Consider the following 19,346-nt stretch of genomic DNA (forward strand, 5'->3'; position numbering starts at 1 on the left):
AGGGAAATGAAAACAGAGTAACACACCTAGTTCTAATAGACTTATAACTTAAAAAGAAACAAAAAAAAATATAAAATCCCACTACCCCTTAAAATCTACAATACTTAAAATTTTTATTATAAAAGCACTGCTTTAAAAAAGTGTGTTATGGGTATTATCACCATCTAGTGACCCTTGCTTAAAGATCTATTTAGCTAGAAGTCTTGAATTAAATAGCTTTGTCACGCAGGACAAACTGGAGACAAAAACCATCACGTCATTTAGCAGCATATGAATGGAGTAAGCAACATATATCCAGTTGTCAAAGAATGGCTGGTGAAAAGAACCACAGTGATCACAATAATGCAAAGACTAACTCACGGTACATGGTTTGATTCACTACCAAAACATTCTCAAAATCCCAGCACTGAAGAATGAGTATACTCTGTATCATCCTAAATTTTAAATTACTCATATTCTATAGGCATATGGGTGTGTATGTTTGCATATATATGTATATATGTATACATATATATGCATCAATCCTTACTGTTAAATGAATTTTTGAAAACATAACAAATCACCAAAACTTAGCAAACCATAACAAAAATAAGTCACCATCTATTGAGGCTACTGAAATAGAAGACTAGAATGATAACCAAGTTCAGAATGTTTTTTTACAGAATTTGCTCAAGCTGCATGCCAGGCATATAGCAATGTTTCAATCCAGTTTCAGAAATAATAGGGTTAGAAATGTAAGAAATGAGTTGTGGTTTTTATGCATCTAATTTTCTTCTCTATCAATCTGCAAATTGTTACAAAGACTGCTTACTTTAATATTTTTAAATTCAGCTGTGTGGTTTTATTAATACAAAAATCTTTTAATTAAAGACCACAAATTGTAACAGTTACAGTTTGAATTGTATCAGTTACAGTTCAGATAGAATACAACACTACTCTTGACTCAAGAGCCAGTACATGGGATGCTTTCAGCACTGAAGGGCAGTTATTGGAAAATCAAAGACAGTTGAACAGCTGAAATTGAATACACAGATAGAGACTCAGACATACTTCTTCAGGACTTCAAAAAACCCCATACTATAAAATACGCATTAAAGAATTATAACATTAATAAAAACTAAATGACAGCAATGAAACATGAGAGATGTTCACATTCCTAAACATTTCACTTATAGCTTGTAAACAGTACAGCAGAGCAAGTTAAAAAAATGCAGCCTTTTTTGATAGGTTTGCAAACTTACTCAAGTAACATCTACTGAAAGGCATCTTTGAGAATTTGTTTCAACAGCTAAAACATAAGCCTTATCTGGAAAAGAATAGCAGCATAAAACCAAGAATGTCAATACAGGTTATACAGGTTAAAATTCTTAGGGCATACCAAAACATAAAAGCTCTTTGTCCCACTCTCTATTAAACTGGCAGATATGGCTTGTTGTGAGATAGACTTGATCTAGTCTGGAGACCGGTGTGCTACCACCTATGGTGGAAGTGTACTGTTGTGAAAAGACACATTACTAGGGAAGCAGTAAAACATTTCTTTTCCATGGCTACATTCCTGGGGATGCAACATGGTCATAACAAACCCAACTGTCATCACTAGCACACCGACACCAAGAATCAGAGAGGATATGAGGTTATCTGAATGGTTCCATCGCTCTTTGGACAGCCTTAGGTAACACGCTGTTGGGATGATAAAAACGAGTGGGGTAGCGCTCAGAACTCCCTGTGTGTGGGAAACAACAATAGGAAAACCCTTATAAGCATTTATATTTAGACGTGAAGAACAAAACTCTAATTTTTTTAAGTGGTTTTGATTAGCAAAAGTAATGCCAGAGAATAGAGGCCTTTTCCAGTGTTGCTATATGGAAAACTTAAATTTCAAATCACAAATAACTTGCAAAAATATATTTAAAACTATTAAAAATAATTCAGCTTTATTTAAATGCTTTGGCTGTGCTCACAGACAATGAAATTTTATGTTTCAAGTGCTACTAAATCCATGTAGGAGTCTAGACATCATACCGCCTTAAAAAAAAACAAAACAAAAAAAAGTGGAAACATCACGTAGCAGTTCAAAGAATTCTGATAAATTTCTACATTTATTACTTGATTTAGGTTGACTTCCCTATGAAATCAAAGCTCTCTTTGACAGAGTAGACTGCCCCCTCTTATTAAAAATTTAGCCCCTCTTTAAATGCTCTCTTGGATTGAGACAGACAAAAAGCACCTAAATGTTTTTTATAATGAAGTCACTGCATAATTAATGTGTAAGTTACACATCAAAAGAGACCATTTTTATGCAGAAATTTTGAACATTTACTTTGTCACATATTTAACAAACACTAAGTTCCAACCCCTTGGTGGTGAAGTAGTAATCCCACCTACTGAGTATCTTCACATCACCATTTGTACAAAATTTTGTATATTTTTATGGTAGAAGCTGTTAACAGTGATCAGTACAGACATCAAAAACAGGTACACACAAAGTATCTTCTTCATAAAAACTGAGACTCTGAAGTATGTGAAGCAAAACAAACTACCATCCCAGTAAAAAGAATAGCACAGCAAAATCTGTGGATCTTTGACTCCTGCATGAATACGTTTTCCCTAGGGAACTACTCCAGAACCAACACAATTGCTTGTGTTTTGTTTTAAAACCAGAAAATGGGAAAAGTAAGAAGAGTCAGAGAAACAACAGCAAATGACATCTGTGGTAAAGAGCCAAAAGATGGCTCTTCTGCTGGACAGAAAGCCTGCTGAGAACACCGATCATCTTTCCTTCACATGTAATGACTCTGCCTATTTACTTTTCTCTACTGGTGGATACCAAGAGTGAGCAGTCTTTTTAAGTGCAATGATCACATCCAATAAATGCATACAGCTGTATTGTCAAATTCTCTCTTAAAATGGAAAAAAAAAACCCACTGTGAATTATATGAATTTGAAATTGTCAATAAGGGACACAAGGAGGCAGTTCTAAAATATTTCTATAAAGGAGCAGAGGACGCTCTTTAAAATTTTTCTCTACCTTCTAACTTTTATATCCTGCAGGATGATATTTCCACATCTGCTTTATTTAGCTGACCAACTGTTAAGAAAAACAATGTTTACCATAAATGCAGATTGGATATTTTTTAAAAAAACATCTCCTTTGATTAAATGTACATTCTGTGCAAAAACAGACTGACTTCACATGGCAAGTCTACTTTGCTAACTAGCAGTCTAGGGCTCTAGTAGACTATATGGCAGTTGCAGCCAACCAGAAAAGCTACACAAATGTGTTAAAACTGGTTTCAGTCAGTAAATGCCTTGTGTGGCCTGTCTTGTAAGCTCCATCTCTCCTATGAGGTGATACAAGACACAAATGTTTTCTAGCAAACAAAGCAGTTTCCTCCTAAAAAAACATACAGTCAGGTTACGCTCCCTGTTAAGCCCAACACAGGGGAAAAAAATCCCAGATACTATCTCTGTATTCTCACTACTACTTGTTCTTTCTTCCTACCCTCCTGCCAGCCTGTGTTTCTTGCCCCTTTGGCACAAGGCACTCATTAGGATCTGCCCTAGTGTTTAGTAATTGGCTAAGTTCATCAAAAGAAGGAATTAAGAGAAATAAATGCTAGATTCATTGCTGCAATACAGTTGAGCATTTTTGTGATTTACCCTCCAGTTTAAATACATTTGGTAAATTATAGCCACTTGCCCTATCTCCAGAACTTTTCTAAATGCTCTCCCCAACCATATGAATGTTACTTCTGGAACTTCCCTTCTCCTTTCACTATCCAATTCTGAAGCAATGACTAAGTCCTTTTTTTCCTACTAACATTCTACTGACTACTATAGTGAATTATGATTTTCAGAGATTTTCAGCAGAGATGTGGAGATTGGTCTGCTCTATAAAAAAGTGATTTATTAAATAAAAGAGTATACAGGTTCACTTACATTCAGCTCTAAAACTATTCCAAGGCAATCATACATTAATGATACACCAGTTGCCACAGCAATGATAACTACTGTCACAGCAATATGGAAAACTGTTGAGAGGTTCCCATGGAAAAACACATTGGCAATTACCTGAAATAGAACCACAGTTTTAAACCTTGATTTCCTTCCTTACATTAACAAATAGCATATTCCAAATCTTCTAACCTTATGTAACTAAAAGAATGAGTGAGAATACACTGGCTGAACTTTAACTATCCTGCTTCAAGAAACCATCTTAATCTGCTTGCAGAAATAACTTATAGCAAGCACTACTAAAATTGCAGAACACTTGCAAGACTGACTTAGTTATACTTTCAGGATTTTAAGTATACTTATTTTCTTCTAATTTGCTCATCATAGAATAAAAACCACAATTATTTGCTGGACAGATGGATATGCTATTTTCAGTTATTCTCAATGTAACAGCAGTGACACTTGAGCCAAACTTGGGATTTTAAGCAGTCCTGATACTAATTAATTATTAATATAATATTGAGTGGTATTATAATAAACGTGAATCTAAACAGTCAAACTAGTTCCTCATGCTCAATGCACACAGTAGAGTAGGACAGGATATGCTGGTAATTATTACAGCTCAACTAGCAACTTCAGCTACAGTATATGTTAACAGTGTGAAAATATTATTAATACATACCAACAATGGTACAGGGAGAATGGAATAAATTCTTACCTCTCTGGTCACAAAACATTCAAGGGGGAAGGTCAGAAATACAGTAACTCCATAACAAAACCTTCCAAATGTAGCAAGGTTGTCATCTCTACAGTAGTTTTCAAATACATCCCCTGAGGCATAGCAAAACACAAAATTAATTTGACCTTCATGTCATTTGCCTATTTGCAAACTGAAGCCTAAGTCAGTGGAGTTACTGGAGTAATTATGACTTTCTGATCCCTTCTTCTATCAAGAAAATGTAGTTACAGTCACCAATTATGTCCAGGAGGAACTTTCACCCTATCCTGCTAGAAGCAGTGTTTTTATTTCAAGCAGGATTTATCTTTCAAAAATATTTTACCATGTACACACTAGAGCTTAGCATCTGTTATTTTCCCCTTAACACAGATTTTGTACAAGATGCTGGTGTTTGTTCAAATGAATGTGTGACAGATTCAGAAAGCAAGCTTGTAAATAAAAGATACATTTCCTTTAAAAACGTAATTTCTAGAATAACAACAATTACACAAGGAAGGCCAGGGAGTTACCTCTGGAGAACTGCATTTCCCATATAGTATGTAATCATAGCAGGTAAACTGCAGTGAAGAATTTCAAATATTCTGACCCTGAATGCCCTTTATAAACATGGATTATTACTTACAAATCTTACATCTAACAACAAAAGCAATTCTAGAGAATTTTTAAATCATTGTCTTGTTTAACACAAAGAATCTGGAATTGTCATCTCTGAAGCACAAGAGACACTGCAAGAGAGCGATCAGATAGTCTACCAGGTCTTTTCTACCTCATTACTACACTGTCTTATGACCTGCTACTTTCAGGATCACAATGGCACTGAAGAAGCAGTAAGGTGCACTTTACAGAAAACAGCCAAAAGATTTTGACATAGGAGACAGAAGGCAAGATGGTATCTGCTTGCAGTAGAGTCATATACCAAGGAAGAGCTGCAGTCAGGACTTTTCTATGCTTGAAATACCTCAACCAGTTTGCACTTAAGACTAGCTACATAGAAAAATCAAGGCAATCTCTGTTCTTACTGCTCTCTGCTAGTCGACCACATGGCTAAATTCCAGATGTTCAGTCCTTCAGAAGAATTGTTATTATGCAAGGACTTTCACCAATGAGGCTTACACTTGAGAATCTGACACCTCTTTGCACGTAGCTCACCTCTTCATACCCTGTTCTGGTTCTTAGCTCATGACTTGGCCTTGGTGAGGCCACACCTCGAGGTGGGCAGGACATTGAGGTGCTGAACAGGGTGCACAGAAGGCCAACTACGCTGATTAGGGGTCTGGAAGAACGATTTTACCAGGAGGCTGAGAGAGCTGGGGTTATTCAGCCTGGAGAAGTGGAGGCTGAGGGAAGACCTCATTTGCTCTCTACAACTACCTGAAAGGAGGTTGTAGTGAAGCAGGTGTTGGCCTATTCTCCCTCCCGACCAGAGATAGGATAAGAAGAAATGGGGTCAAGTTGCACCAAGGGAGGTTCATATTGGATATTAAGAAAAATTTCTTCACTGAGAGAGCGGTGAGGCATTGGAAAAGGCTGCCCAGGGAGGTGGTGGAGGCATTATGCCTGGAGATGTTCAAGAAATGGGTAGATGTGGTGCTTCAGGAGATGATTTAGTGGTCACTGGGCTGTAGGGCTGATGGTTGGACTTGATGATCTTGAAGGTCTTTTCCAACCTTAATGGTTCTATGATTCTACAAGGAACATCCTTAGTATTTCTGTCCAAACATAGCTTGTTTCTGGCATTTTTACAATCACTAAGACATTAACAGCAAAAGTCAGACAGAAAGGCTAAATTGTAAGGATTAAAGAAAGCACCAAATTCGAGGGATTGAGCATTTTACCTTCTGTGTATCCTGTAAAAGTCATATATCCACATGCAGCAAACACTACACTGATAACAAGAGCGAGTGAGATAGACACATGTGTGACTCGAGACCAGTTCTTTAATGTGGGTTCTTCCAAAGACCCATATATTAAAAAGCTGTTATGGTTGCAGATGAAGGCTGAAACACACGTAACAGTTAAGGCAAATGTATGAATTTATGCATATATACATATAAAATAAATGTATGGAATGTATATTCCAAGCTAGGATCACACAGCACAGTTTGAATGCACTCATTATTAAATACAAACATTAAGCCTGCAACGAGTGGCAAATATAAATGGCTTGAACTTTTACTTACTTGATTTGATGAAGTTTTATATTCAGCCGGAGTTGATTCTGATTACATCACCCTAAAATGGCATGCTCTTGTCCCACATCCCCCCTCCATTCACCTCTATTTCCTCTTCCTGCTACTCTATTGCTTAAGCACTCAACAGCAGTTTTGAGAATATTTTTTTTTAATCCATGGTGCCATTTGCTACTTTCAGCCTTCCTCTGAAATCCATTTTATTCAGCAGCAAGCATGGGGAAGCCTCAGATTGCCACCAGCACTAACAAGAAATAATGTATCATGTCCTCCAAGCAGAAATACATTTTAGAAAGAGTATAATGGAGGTGAATTGAGATTGACCTGAATGGTTCATTGTGAAAAATGGGAAGCAACAGGCACTCTCTAGCAAATGTATACATTACAGTCTAAGATTTTTCTGTCAGAAATCATTTTTCTGTTTAATAATAATATATAAATAACATATAATTAAAAATATGCAATTTCTAGGTCCAAACTAATGACTTACACTTGATCTGAATATCAAAAATACAAAAAATTACTTACCAAATGACATCACCCCAACAGCTTGTACTGCATTTGGTTTTGCAAATATCCATGCATTTTCTGATTTAGGTCTAAAACAGATATTTGTTTAATAGATTACTCTCTTTTCAATATCAGTTACTAAAAGTAATTTCAAATACTCTGCTGCAATTGAGAACTTACAGTCAGATCTCCAGAACTCTCTGAAGTAGGCCACAGTGTCCACCAACAATAAATTGAAACTAGGAATATACCCTTCTCATCTCCCTTGTTTTCATTAAAGTATTTCTGTAACCAGTTTTTACACCCCAAAAATGTCAGTCTGTTTCACAGTGACCAGCTTGGCAAATATTCTTCAAGTCATTGTATTCCATGAAAATAGCAACAGGGAAGGTAAAAGCTGTTGCTGATTCTGACCAAGGTTATCTCAACACACAAACTCTTCCAACTACTTAGGCAATTTCTTCCTTTGAATATTGCACATGTAAGCCATGCAGACTAGAAATATTTCTTTCCTAGGCTACAAATCAACAGAGGCAGTTTGTTTTTCTTTACACCCATCCCAACTACTCCTCTTAGTAAAGGTTTTCTGCTAGTTCCCAAAGGAATGACACAATGAAGTGTAAGAGAGCATATGGAGACCTCTATAATCAGGAAAGAATTTTACATCCCCCACATCTGCTCCTCTAAGATATGTCCACAAATTTGGACTTATGGTAATAGTAATTCCTGGAGGAAGACCACAGAGAACTATCAGCAAACTTTGTAAAAATGTATTTGAGGCATTAACTTCCTCTCTGAATAAAGAGCCAAAATGAAGGAAAGAAGAAAGACCCAAAACAACCTCTTCCAGAACTATAGTTTGCTGAAAGTATCAAAAAAAGTTCAAAAGCCAGTTGAACATTTTATTTGTAATATTAAGGCACACACAAAGGTACAGAGAAACCTGCTCTTAAGAAGTTGGCTGCTGCTGAATTTGATTGCTCTGCTTTTATTTAGAAGGAAAGCTGCTGTCACCTGAGGCCTTGGCTGCTATTTTCCTACTGCCCTAGAAAGCAGTAGGGCACTGATGCCAGCCCTATGAAGGTAACACTGGCAGCTTTGTCTCTCCCTCTATCTGGTGATAACTGGTTTTGACAGCCACAGTGGCCTGTGCTGTACTAGGTTTCATTGCTTTCAAATGTTTCAACTCCAGTCCCACCCCCTAAAATGAAAAGGAAAAAAAAAGACAAAGATGTTGCTGTTTCCCCTTCCAGAACTCTTATCTTACTATTTGTTAAGATCTCAAATAGTCAATCCTTCTTTTTCTATATTAAAAAAAACAGATTTGAAGCATCCAACACACATTAAGTTCAGACTTAGAGCACCTTTTTGGCCTTTAAGCTGGGGTTGCTAAGCTTAACTTTGAAGCAAACAGAACCTGAGCATCAAAATAAAGTTCAAGTTTTTTGTCCTTAAAGGCAATAAAATATCTTGACTACAGTAACATACTGCTTCAAATTCCATCTTTAAAATCACTATGAATGTCTGTGGATAACTCATAATTCTGAATGTCTTATTTCTCAAGAAAACATTCACATTGGAGTGGATAATGTCATCAATAATCCAAAATAAAAGTCGAACATAGAAAACATTGCAACTGTTCTGTAACCACTAGAGGTCAGCTTTGATATCAAATATAAGAAAATAATCTGGTTTGAAAACATAATCTGTGAAAGTTTCCTTACCCCTCTATCAATAATTAACACTAACATTATCTAATACCCCGTAAATAAAAATATTTTCACATGCACAGAATTAAATAATGCTTTTGTCTGAAATATTTGAATTCTGTGAAAATGCTTCATCCTGGGCAACAGTATAGCTATATTACAATATAGCTATAAAAAGGGATATAAAAAATGGAATGTTGAAAGCACGTGAATGTCATTTGAAACATTTTGCATAAAGTGACCAAATAATCAATTTAAAAAACCCTAAAAAACACAGGAGCTGGTTTTTCCCCTGTGCAGTGTTAGCTTATGCACTAGCAATATGCAACAGGCCAAAATATAGCTTTGCTTTATGGATGAATGACAAATCAGATTATGAGTATTATTTGGGGGAAAAAAAATCCAAAAAAACTAAATCTTGCTCATTGAACAGCATAAGAAGATAAATTCCTTCCATTCCAGTTGTGGAATGCAGGAAGAATTTCAGAGCCATGATCTGAACAATACCAGAAGTTTGCAATACACGTTGGTACATAAGAAATATGCAACAGTATATGACTATTTCTTACACTCCTGGATGTGTTTCAAAAAACATTTCTGCTGAAAGAGTCTGTCACAAGAATACCAGGTTTTCTGCTTTTTCAATCCAGCTGCTACTGTTCAAGATGGATTTTTTTATTATTATTTTTTTTTTGAGAGGGACCTTGTTTCTGACCAGTTCAAGCCACATTCTGGTTAAGAATTGCTAGGTGAAGATTTTAACTTCTGCTCATACAAGAACAGCAGTAGAGGCAAAGCTATATGTCAGGCCCACTAGTCACAGCTGCTTTAACTCCTCTTTCTTCCTTAATGAACTGCTTCACAGTTCTTTAAATACATGGTAGCTTAGTTTTATTTTTTAATTTCTTCACGCACTAAAATTTATCTTTGCTTACTATTGGATTATTTATATGAAGGAAAGAATCAGTTTCTTCTTTCAAGTTGTTTTGCTGAACACTTGGTCTTTCATCTCTATGATCAGCTGCCAGTTGAGTAATTCTCACATCCTATTTATGCGTGGCAGATGCTCTTGAAATTTTTCCTAGAGATTCATGTATTATGCAGACCCTGACATCATGACATTCTTTCCAAAAGAACACCAAATTAAAATGATCTATCTATAAGCTACATAAAATACTGCTTTCTACAGCAGTGAATGTTAGTTTCAGATTTGAAGCATGAATTTATTTTATGCAGTATTAACATACTGCACATTCACAGTTTGTCATAATTCTAACCCACTGTTTTTTGATCACAGTAGAAAAATACCCAGCTATAAGCAGGTGGATATAAATGAAGAAAGGATCACCAAAGTGTATTTTTATCCAACATCTTAAAATATTGAGAGCAAACTCTGGGTCCAGAACACTGGATTTTGTCTGTAGGATCATTATGTCCTTCAGGCAACAATAATCAAATGGATGATAGAAATCAAAAGCAAAACAGAAACCCCAAATACTTCAGGATCACATTTGTCATAAAAATAAGTTAAGCCAAACATTCCCTTATGATAAATACTATTTTTTAGAAGAAAGTATCATTCCTATAATGTCCCTGGGCAATGCACTCCACTCCCAAAGCAACTTGAAAAAAAAATAATTAAAAAATGCAGCATTCCAAATACTTGTAATTGCTGATTTTCAGCCTACAGTTTCAAGCACATCAAGTCACTTAAAACAGAACTAATGTTTTTTTCACTCATAGTCTAACACATTGCAGAAGGCTTCTAGGAAAGATAATATTCTCTGTTGTCTAAATAAGAGATATAACTTTCAACTAGAACACAGGGTGCAATTAAGCAAAAATCCCCCAGCTTTATCATCTCCAGATAATCTTCTTGTACAAAAGGGAAGTAATCTTTACTTTAAAAAATCTAAAGCTACATGAAAACTAATTACTAGTCAGAGAGTAATTATCAAAGTGGGAAGGTATCTGAATGGGATTCCAGTGGAATCTGACCCAACTCCAGCACTTTTGAATGTATGCAGCAGTAAATGGAATGATGGAACAAAAAGCAAGAAGCAACCTTAAGAGAAAGAATAAAATGTGCAGTTAACACATCCATGCTAGAGAACAGGGTGCAAAAAGGCTAACCATCAATATGTTGGTAAATGGAGAAATCATATAATAAAGCAATATTCAGTTTTCTAATGACACAAACTATATGTCTGTTTCTAACTGTAAAATACAAATAGTAAAACCAGATATTGATAAAAAGTATGTGAGGCAAAAAAAATCCGATCAACAGTTTACCAATTTGATAGATGCACTTTTGATAACAAGTAGTGTAAAGGCAAAAATTGAAGTCTTTAAAGAATTAAAAAGTAAAACTTCAAGATTTACTCCATAACCAACATTACGTATCATAAGAAAAAATAAAGACCATATTTTTCAGTACATCACAACTGTTGAGAAGAAATGTTACCATAGTAACAAGGTCATCAGTAAAAATTATATATAGCTTCCTCCTTTTTTTGTCAGAGATTTTGAGATTAGCCTTTCCAGTTCTCCTTGAATGCACAGTATGTAAAATGTGCTGCTTCAGAAAGGTGGAACAGAGAAGTCCCACACTGTTCTGAATGCATCATTTTTATGGATGTTGGGCAACATCAGCTAGTACAATTTTAGAAACTGCTATTCTAGCCATTTTCCTAGCATTAAACAAGAATGCCCTGCATTACACAGCAATAAAACAAATGAACAATTATGTGTAACCGCAGAAACAAAACCTTCTTACAGAAACGTTAGAAATACAATATAAAACCCTTTCAATAAACAAAACAGTACATTCAGAAATAAGAGTGTGTAATCTTTATTAATATAGCTTTACATTTAAAGGATAAGGAAAAAGGGACAAAGCAGTCCTTCTAGGCCATAAAGGAATATAATAGATTCTTAACACTTTCCTATAATATAATTATAAAAATACTGCCACAACACCCATTCATGTGTACTAAGTTGTCTAGAACACTCCAATTTTCAACATTAAATGCTACTTTCAATGTATGAGTGTTGGAAAACAGTTCTGCATGCTTATAATGTTGTTTTCTGAAATGACAGTAACATTTTTATGATGGCGTTCTCTTTTTCCTTGTCATAATTTGAATTCATTACTTATTTTGAAAAAAATTGCATGAACAGAAAAAGAAATATTCCTAAGATACTATTTATTTTAAGATTGTAAATATAGGCCATCTGGCAACAATGGACAAAATTAAAGATACTCAATTCTCAAAAGACAGAAAACTTCACATGCCCATTCAGGACCCACCTGCTATTAGACAAATCAACTACAATTTCCAATTAATCTAGTCTTTTTAGGCTTTTTCTAACTCCACTTACATGCAATAGAAGAAATTAAAAAGATTGATTATGCTTTAGCAGTGCATTTTGTATTTTTCATTTATCCCTCTGTCCCCAAACCTTGATGTTCGAAAAACTATGCAAATACACATCATAATAAAAAACATAATGCATATAATAAAAAATGTGTTTTGTGGCAAGTGTAAGAATACTTACACTTGTGGACTCAATGTCACTGTTCTTATCATCACAATAACCAGGATGACAATGGTTAAAATCAGAGAAATAAGAGATATCTGTAAATGTAAAAACATAACATCAGTCAATAAGCTGCTGGAAGGGTGTCCTCTTAACAGCATAATGCACTTTTTTAAAAGAAACAAACCAATAAATAATTAAAAACCAAGTGAGTCCTAAATATCACATTTCAAATATCTAGAATTAACAATTTTGTCACAGAATCACAGAGTTGTCAGAGTTGGAAGGGACCTCTAGAGATCATCTAGTCCAACTCTCCCACTGAAGTAGGATAACCTAGAGCACTTTACACAGGACTGCATCCAGCTGGGTTTTGAGTATCCCTAGAGAAGGAGACTCCACAACCTCCCTGGGCAGCCTGTTCCAGTGCTTTGTCACTCTCACTATAAAGAAGTTTTTCCTCACATTTAACTGTAACTTCCTACATTCCAACCTGTACCCGTACCTGTTGTCCTATATAATGATATCTTAATTTCTTATTCTTTTTGAGTTACCAGCCAATTGCAACCATTTGCCTCATTTTAAGTGATATTCCATGTAAACATTTCAACATCAGGCCTACACCACTCTGTGCTTTACAAGCTTTGAGTTCTAGTAGCAGTAGAAGGGAAAACTCCAGTGACTCATATGGAGAGTGAAGTTTTGCTTAAGCTATTACAAGTTTCCGTATATTTTTTTGGACAGAAGATAGACTGAACTTGTAAAATATTGAGAGTGTTGTAGCCATGTGAAATTAAGTTAAAATACATTAAGTTATGACTGGCACTTATTTTCTCATGACAAAGTGAACCAAAATCAGATGCTATTGTGATTTACCTTTGCCAGTTTTGCTATGTCTCGATATAAAGATATAGGCAAGGTAAAGATGATGGTGGTAAGAAGAATTATGAAGTGACGGTCAGTAAGCACATTATCTGGTGCAACTAAAGCAAAAAAAAAAGAAAATACTTTATTCCTCTAAGAGACTAAACATAGGGAACAGATTATCTACATTTGAAAAGCTAGGAGTAACAAACTGATGTTGACCAGGCTTTTATCCCCTTTATTCAAGCTAAGTAACTCTGAAGCAAAGACTACGTTTTCACTAACCCTGAGGAAGTCATACACAGTAATCACAAGAATTCTGCAAATTTAAATCAAATGCCTAACATGGAATATATTATACCAAATATTGGAAGTTTGGCATTTCTACATACAAATTAGTACCAATTTCTTTCATCATGCCTGGGTCAATGCTGGCAGACTGCAACTAAAACATTCTACTACTTCTTTGTTCCATTTCCACTTGAGGATATTTTGACACTGTGTGTTAATATCAACTACTGTGCTGTTGAAAGTAAGCAAATTCTTAAAGAACAACCCTGAAGTGAATTCTAAGGGGGTTTTTTAGCACCTCCTTTTTTGCTGTCAGCTGTCTTTCACTTGCAAAATACAGATTACTATGTGAAGGCAAAAACATTATAATATTCCCTCCAAGCAGTGTTATTTGTGTAACTGGTGTTTTTTCCAATTACAACTTAAAACAAATCACATCCCAGTTTCAGTCAGGCTACCATGAAGCATGGGCTTGTGGAATAATTATGACTGGAAAATGACTGGCAATTGACAGAGAAAATCTGTGTTCAGCTCCCTCTGTTGTTCAGATTATACTTTCCCATCTCTTTCCAGGCAGGCATTTGACCAGTCAGGTGAAGAGATATGCCATGCTGGAGGCTCCGTCTATTACTTCAGTTGCATTGTATATAAATTATTAGATATTCACTGTCACTTTCAACCTGATCAGGTATTCAGAGAAGTAGAGTGTGACATTAAAACTGCATCCACACCTTGCAGGCTTCACCTGCTGAAAATTACAGTCCTCCTGTGAAAACTTACAGCAGAGAGAAGGTAACAAGTGTATGAGTTAAAATCATAAAATACCAGATCTGATTTTGCAGTGAATATCTAAGAGAACTGAAAGTTACACACACCGTTCATAGCCAGCGTTTACAGATACGCTTAAGTAAGCATTAAATCCATTCTATTACTTGCAAGTCATTCAAAATTGTTAATTATACAAAGAGCAGTTTCAGTATTCAAGTTATTACTATAGGAAAAACCTGAAAAAGAGGGCAAAATACAATGACTTTGTGAATCAACTTTGATGGAAGACTCCTGTTTGCTCAGTATTTCATTAAAGCATGTGGTCTCTTCCCGGATAGCGAGTCCCATGATAACCAAGGACTAGGATTCATAGTTTTTACTTCAGAAAGAATGATTAAAAAAAAACCTCACCAACACAAAAAACACTCATATAAATATGCTTAAAATTCTTAAATGGAACTATATTGAAGAGTAATTGAAAAGCAAAGTTAACAGATAGGACTTCAGACTGACACAGGATGCTAATCCCTAGATAGTTATGCTATATTCCTATCCAATACATTTTCCCCATTCTTAATTTTTTAAATGCATCTTACCTCCAGGAATTCTCTGAAAAACTTTAGTTATAGTGTCTCCTGTTATTATGTTGTAACTAATCATAGCTTAAAGAAAATAAATTTTTTTTGTTAGTACAAGTCAAATATGAAATATTTGATAAACATTTAATACACATACTTGGCTTCTAATTTTCAGGTTTAAAAGAAAAAAAATTTAATGCTGCTTTTTTTGTTATTGTTTATTTTTAAATACAGGGACAACATAAGCAAGAACCTGGTCTGATAAGCAAGTCTGTTGTGCTGGCTTGACATGAAAACCTACTTCAGAAGAGTAAAAAATGGCTTTAAAATTTTTTTTTCAACAGTAATTCTGTCAGTTTATTTTCAAATTCTTGTTTCTATCTAGTAAAGTTCCTGTGTTAGTCTCATAATCAGTCCTGCAATCAAATTCACAGGACTTCCTAACTCATGTAAGAAGTTCGCAAAATCATTTAACCAGAAGAAAGGAGGAGAAAATAGATAAAGAGACCAGATGTGGACTTCCATTCCTTCCTCTTGTTAGTGACAACTGTAGCCTTAACATACATACTTCATTCTTATTCTACAGTAGATGTGTGTCTGTGTGCATGTGTGTATATACATATACACAAAATATATTTATATACTCATGTGGTCTTCACCATTTAGACAGCATATATATAGGTATTGACCTTAACTAATGCAGAAATATTCACTGTGGTGAAATTTTAAGTCATTTACACTATTTATGTAAGTAAATTCAAGCACATACAAATGCATAGCTCCCTGGTAAAGACTGAGATCTTTGCAATTCTTTTCTATATTTTCTATGAAGTAGTAATTACACTCTTTTAAGTCGACACATGTAACATTGCTACCTGCAGTAACAGTAATTCCCTTAAAAGTCTCAGCCACCTGTAATAAATTCAGGCTGATTATCCCCAAAGTAGGAATTCTGATCTGGGACTCTGCGGTGATCAAATCCAGACTCTTGGTATCTCAGGTCACCAACTCTTGCAGCCTCGTGTCTGAAAATATCAAGCTTAAGATTTTATTTATCTATGCTACTACACTGGGAGACAGATTACAAGTATCACTTTATTTCAAACTTCCAGTCTATCTAATTCCAGCCCAGATAATACCTGTTTGTTGTTCTATTATTTCTTCTTCAAAGGTGTCTTGACTGCCAAATTCCCTAATAGCTCATTGGGTATGAGGCTGAACAAATGCTTTTGCAGAGCAATGACAGCACATAATATTCAAGCAAGATCTGATCAGTGGCTTCTTCAGTAACAGTCATACTATGTTTTGGGGAAATATTATTCAATATACTCCTAAAGTCATATTTCCTTTCTGTTTCAGGAACATAAAATTTGTACTCTGTTACTCATTCTGGAACAGAATTTCTAATTAGCTATTTCTCATAACTAATTTTGTCACTATTTTTTTAAGTGTGCGACCACCAATGTCTCTGCTATTACATCTCAGTTTATTTCTATTATTCTGGACCTCCAATTAATTGAATTCTACCTAAGTCATTCTTCAGAACACACCAAGTAGTTTTTAATTTTCTTTTTTTATATAAGAAAGACATACACAGTATATTATTTACAGAGTTCTTATTATTTAACCAGTGAAAGACTACAATAATGTGAAAAAAACTTGTGAATAAGGAATGTGGAAGATTTTAGAGGTCATGTGAAAGATTGTAACGTAATATGAAAATTATAAAACTTCAACATTTGTATTTTATGTGATCTTACCAATAAAGGGATATAAAAATTGAAGAGTTGAAAGAATTAGATAACCTACAAGACCATATGTTTTTCTGACCAGCTCTTGATAGGTGTTGGTACTGGAGAGGTTTCCTCCTTTGATCAGTAATATAATGGAATAATCTGTTAAAATACAAAATTACTTTTAAAGACAATATGAACTACATTGTATTTGGTTACTGGTCATCTTTTTCAGTCCTTAAAAAAAAAGTCTGTAAGAAGGAAAAGTAGCACTGAGAAGAGCAGGGATGAGAAACATTACAAAGAATCTCAATCCACTGAAACCAGGAATTACAGGTTCATATTGGAAGGAAATTTCAGTTTTCCTTATTTGGGATGGCAGCACCAGACTAATTCTATTTTCCAGTAAGATCAAAGGGAATAAGAACTGTTATGGGCACCAAAAATAAGAAATTTGGACTAATAATGCGAAGGGCTCATGAGTGGATGGAACATTTGATTATATCCTGAAAGGTGGCAAAACGTGAGCACAGCCTGTGTTGTGCTGCTAGAACTCTTGATCACTTCACTCAGCTATTTATCTAAGTTTATGAAAAATAAAGCCTGGTTAGTATTTTGTACCTTCTCCATTGTTTACAGTGTTTTAGCCATTTTTACTGGATACTTTTAAAATAAAAACATACACAAAGTGCTTTATCTGGGAAACCATGAATCAATGTGGCTTCAGACAGAGCTGATGTTGCAGGCAGAATTACTCCCAGACTGAACCTCTACTTTTTGTGAAGGAAATCTTGATGTAATTTCTCCTTTGATGTCAATGATTTACTTATGTTTACTTACCATGTGATTTTAAAACTTGTCCTTTTTTGATGGTAAATATTTTTTTCTTGATGAATGCTAATTAAATAAAATGTTCAAAATCATAGTACAACTAAAGATTTTTGTTCTGTGATATATTTTAAAAACTGATACACAACCTACTCAAGGATGGGTCTCTTAACTTGGGTAAAAACAGTGGCCTGAAACATATGAGGCCCAAATAAGAGCTATTCTTCCAGGTGTTTACTTAACCTAGTCTAAAAAACCAGGCTTTAGAAAAATAAAATGCATGTAAAAAGTAGCATTATATGTTGTACGGCATAAATCTCTACTTTTACTAATCTGCTGAAAAGATTAAGGAAGTAAGTAAAAAATGTGTCATTTTTATTGCTATAGATACAGTTGTTTAAGCTATCACTAAGCTCCAGATCAGCTAAACATCGCAAGACTAATTTTCACTGTGTAATAGAAACTGCTTTTAGTGTACCTGTGATATAGGCAACCCCAAATAAAAGCAGTACTCCTAGTGGAAAACCAGCTTCCTTCATTGAATACGGCAATCCTGTAAATAAGGAGAGGTTATGAAAGAACCATCCAAAATACCTACTTGTGACAATCAAAATAAAGAAATGTTCTGATTTTAAAAAATGTTAACAACCTCCCAGACTGGCCCCACATGCTCCATAACCTCAGAAAGGTTGCTCATGTGTAAAGCCCAGTCAGCACTTTGTCCAGCACACTGGACACCTGCATTTTTGCATAGTAAGCAAGTAGAGAAAAATCTTCAGGAACAGCAGAAGAAAGCAAGAAGATGGTGTTATTCTGCAAACTGCATAGTCACGCATACACAAAAAAGGCTCAACACAATCAAGTATACTTACCTATAATGCCTGATCCTATGATAGAGTTGATAATGTTAAATCCAGCTGATGCCAGATCACTGTTGCCTGTTTTATTCCTGGGCTTACTAACGAGAGCTGTTTGGTCATCTGTTTCTACCTATTTCAGGAAGAAAATTGTAATATTATACATGAGAAAAATAGGTGAGAATTTTACACATATTTTACAAATATATAACATAGTCTATTCAAGATAAAAAAAAAAAGTCACAGACTCAGATTTGTAGTGGTATTTTAATAACTAAATCCCTTTCTTTTTTCCAGTGAGAAATCAAAGAGGCATTAGGCATCCAATTCCTTTGAAAGTCCAACCCACAATCATGTAATTAATTCTCTGAAAAGAACAAGTGGAAGGACAGAAATATCTATACATTCAGAGGTAGGCTGTTAAACAATGAGCTTTTCAGTCATGTTTCTAAGGCAAAAATGTGAATCAGGTACTTCAGAATTTTTGTTTTGCTAAAATGACTGGTCAGTAAAAATAGGCTCTTGAATCAGAAGAATGAAATAAATTTTAATAGTTACTACTAAAGTATGTCACCATCTGATGACACTCTAACCCATATCCTGCATATTAAAGCATTTCTGTGTCATCCAGTGATTTAGCTCATTGTTAATAATAGTTAATGACACTATAAAATTGGCTAGTTCCAGAAAGTTTCTGCAGGAAGGTCTGGTACAAACCAAAGTTCAAAGCACAATCTGCAGCCAGTAGCTTAAAAAAATAAGGTTCTTGTCTTCAAAAAGTATTTC

At 34.9% G+C, this 19,346-nt stretch overlaps 1 protein-coding gene across 1 annotated transcript; it reads right to left on the reverse strand.

Moving 5' to 3' along the window:
- Positions 1 to 1,477: 1,477 nt before the first annotated feature.
- On the reverse strand, positions 1,478 to 18,687 carry SLC38A11 (solute carrier family 38, member 11). The gene is made up of 11 exons (XM_009996100.1): positions 18,576 to 18,687; positions 18,182 to 18,256; positions 16,903 to 17,037; positions 15,161 to 15,226; positions 13,518 to 13,624; positions 12,660 to 12,739; positions 7,411 to 7,481; positions 6,529 to 6,690; positions 4,673 to 4,785; positions 3,940 to 4,071; positions 1,478 to 1,723 (listed from the first exon to the last, which is right to left on the reverse strand). Exons 2-11 carry the CDS (start codon positions 18,240 to 18,242, stop codon positions 1,478 to 1,480), a joined length of 1,173 nt encoding a protein of 390 aa, XP_009994402.1. The 5' UTR covers positions 18,243 to 18,256; positions 18,576 to 18,687.
- Positions 18,688 to 19,346: the final 659 nt, after the last annotated feature.

This window comes from Chaetura pelagica, unplaced genomic scaffold (assembly GCF_000747805.2).
Source record: "Chaetura pelagica isolate M959 unplaced genomic scaffold, ChaPel_1.0 scaffold3, whole genome shotgun sequence".
NCBI classification, from domain to species: Eukaryota; Metazoa; Chordata; class Aves; order Apodiformes; family Apodidae; genus Chaetura; species Chaetura pelagica.

Excerpts from the sequence above, each read along its gene's own strand:
- SLC38A11 (XM_009996100.1), bottom strand. The coding sequence starts at position 18,242 with ATGAAGGAAGCTGGTTTTCCACTAGGAGTACTGCTTTTATTTGGGGTT. Across the intron at positions 15,227-16,902 it reads ATTTTTATATCCCTTTATTG|CTATGATTAGTTACAACATA; the intron begins GTAAGATCACAT and ends ATTTTCTTTAAG. Across the intron at positions 12,740-13,517 it reads ACATAGCAAAACTGGCAAAG|ATATCTCTTATTTCTCTGAT; the intron begins GTAAATCACAAT and ends TTACATTTACAG.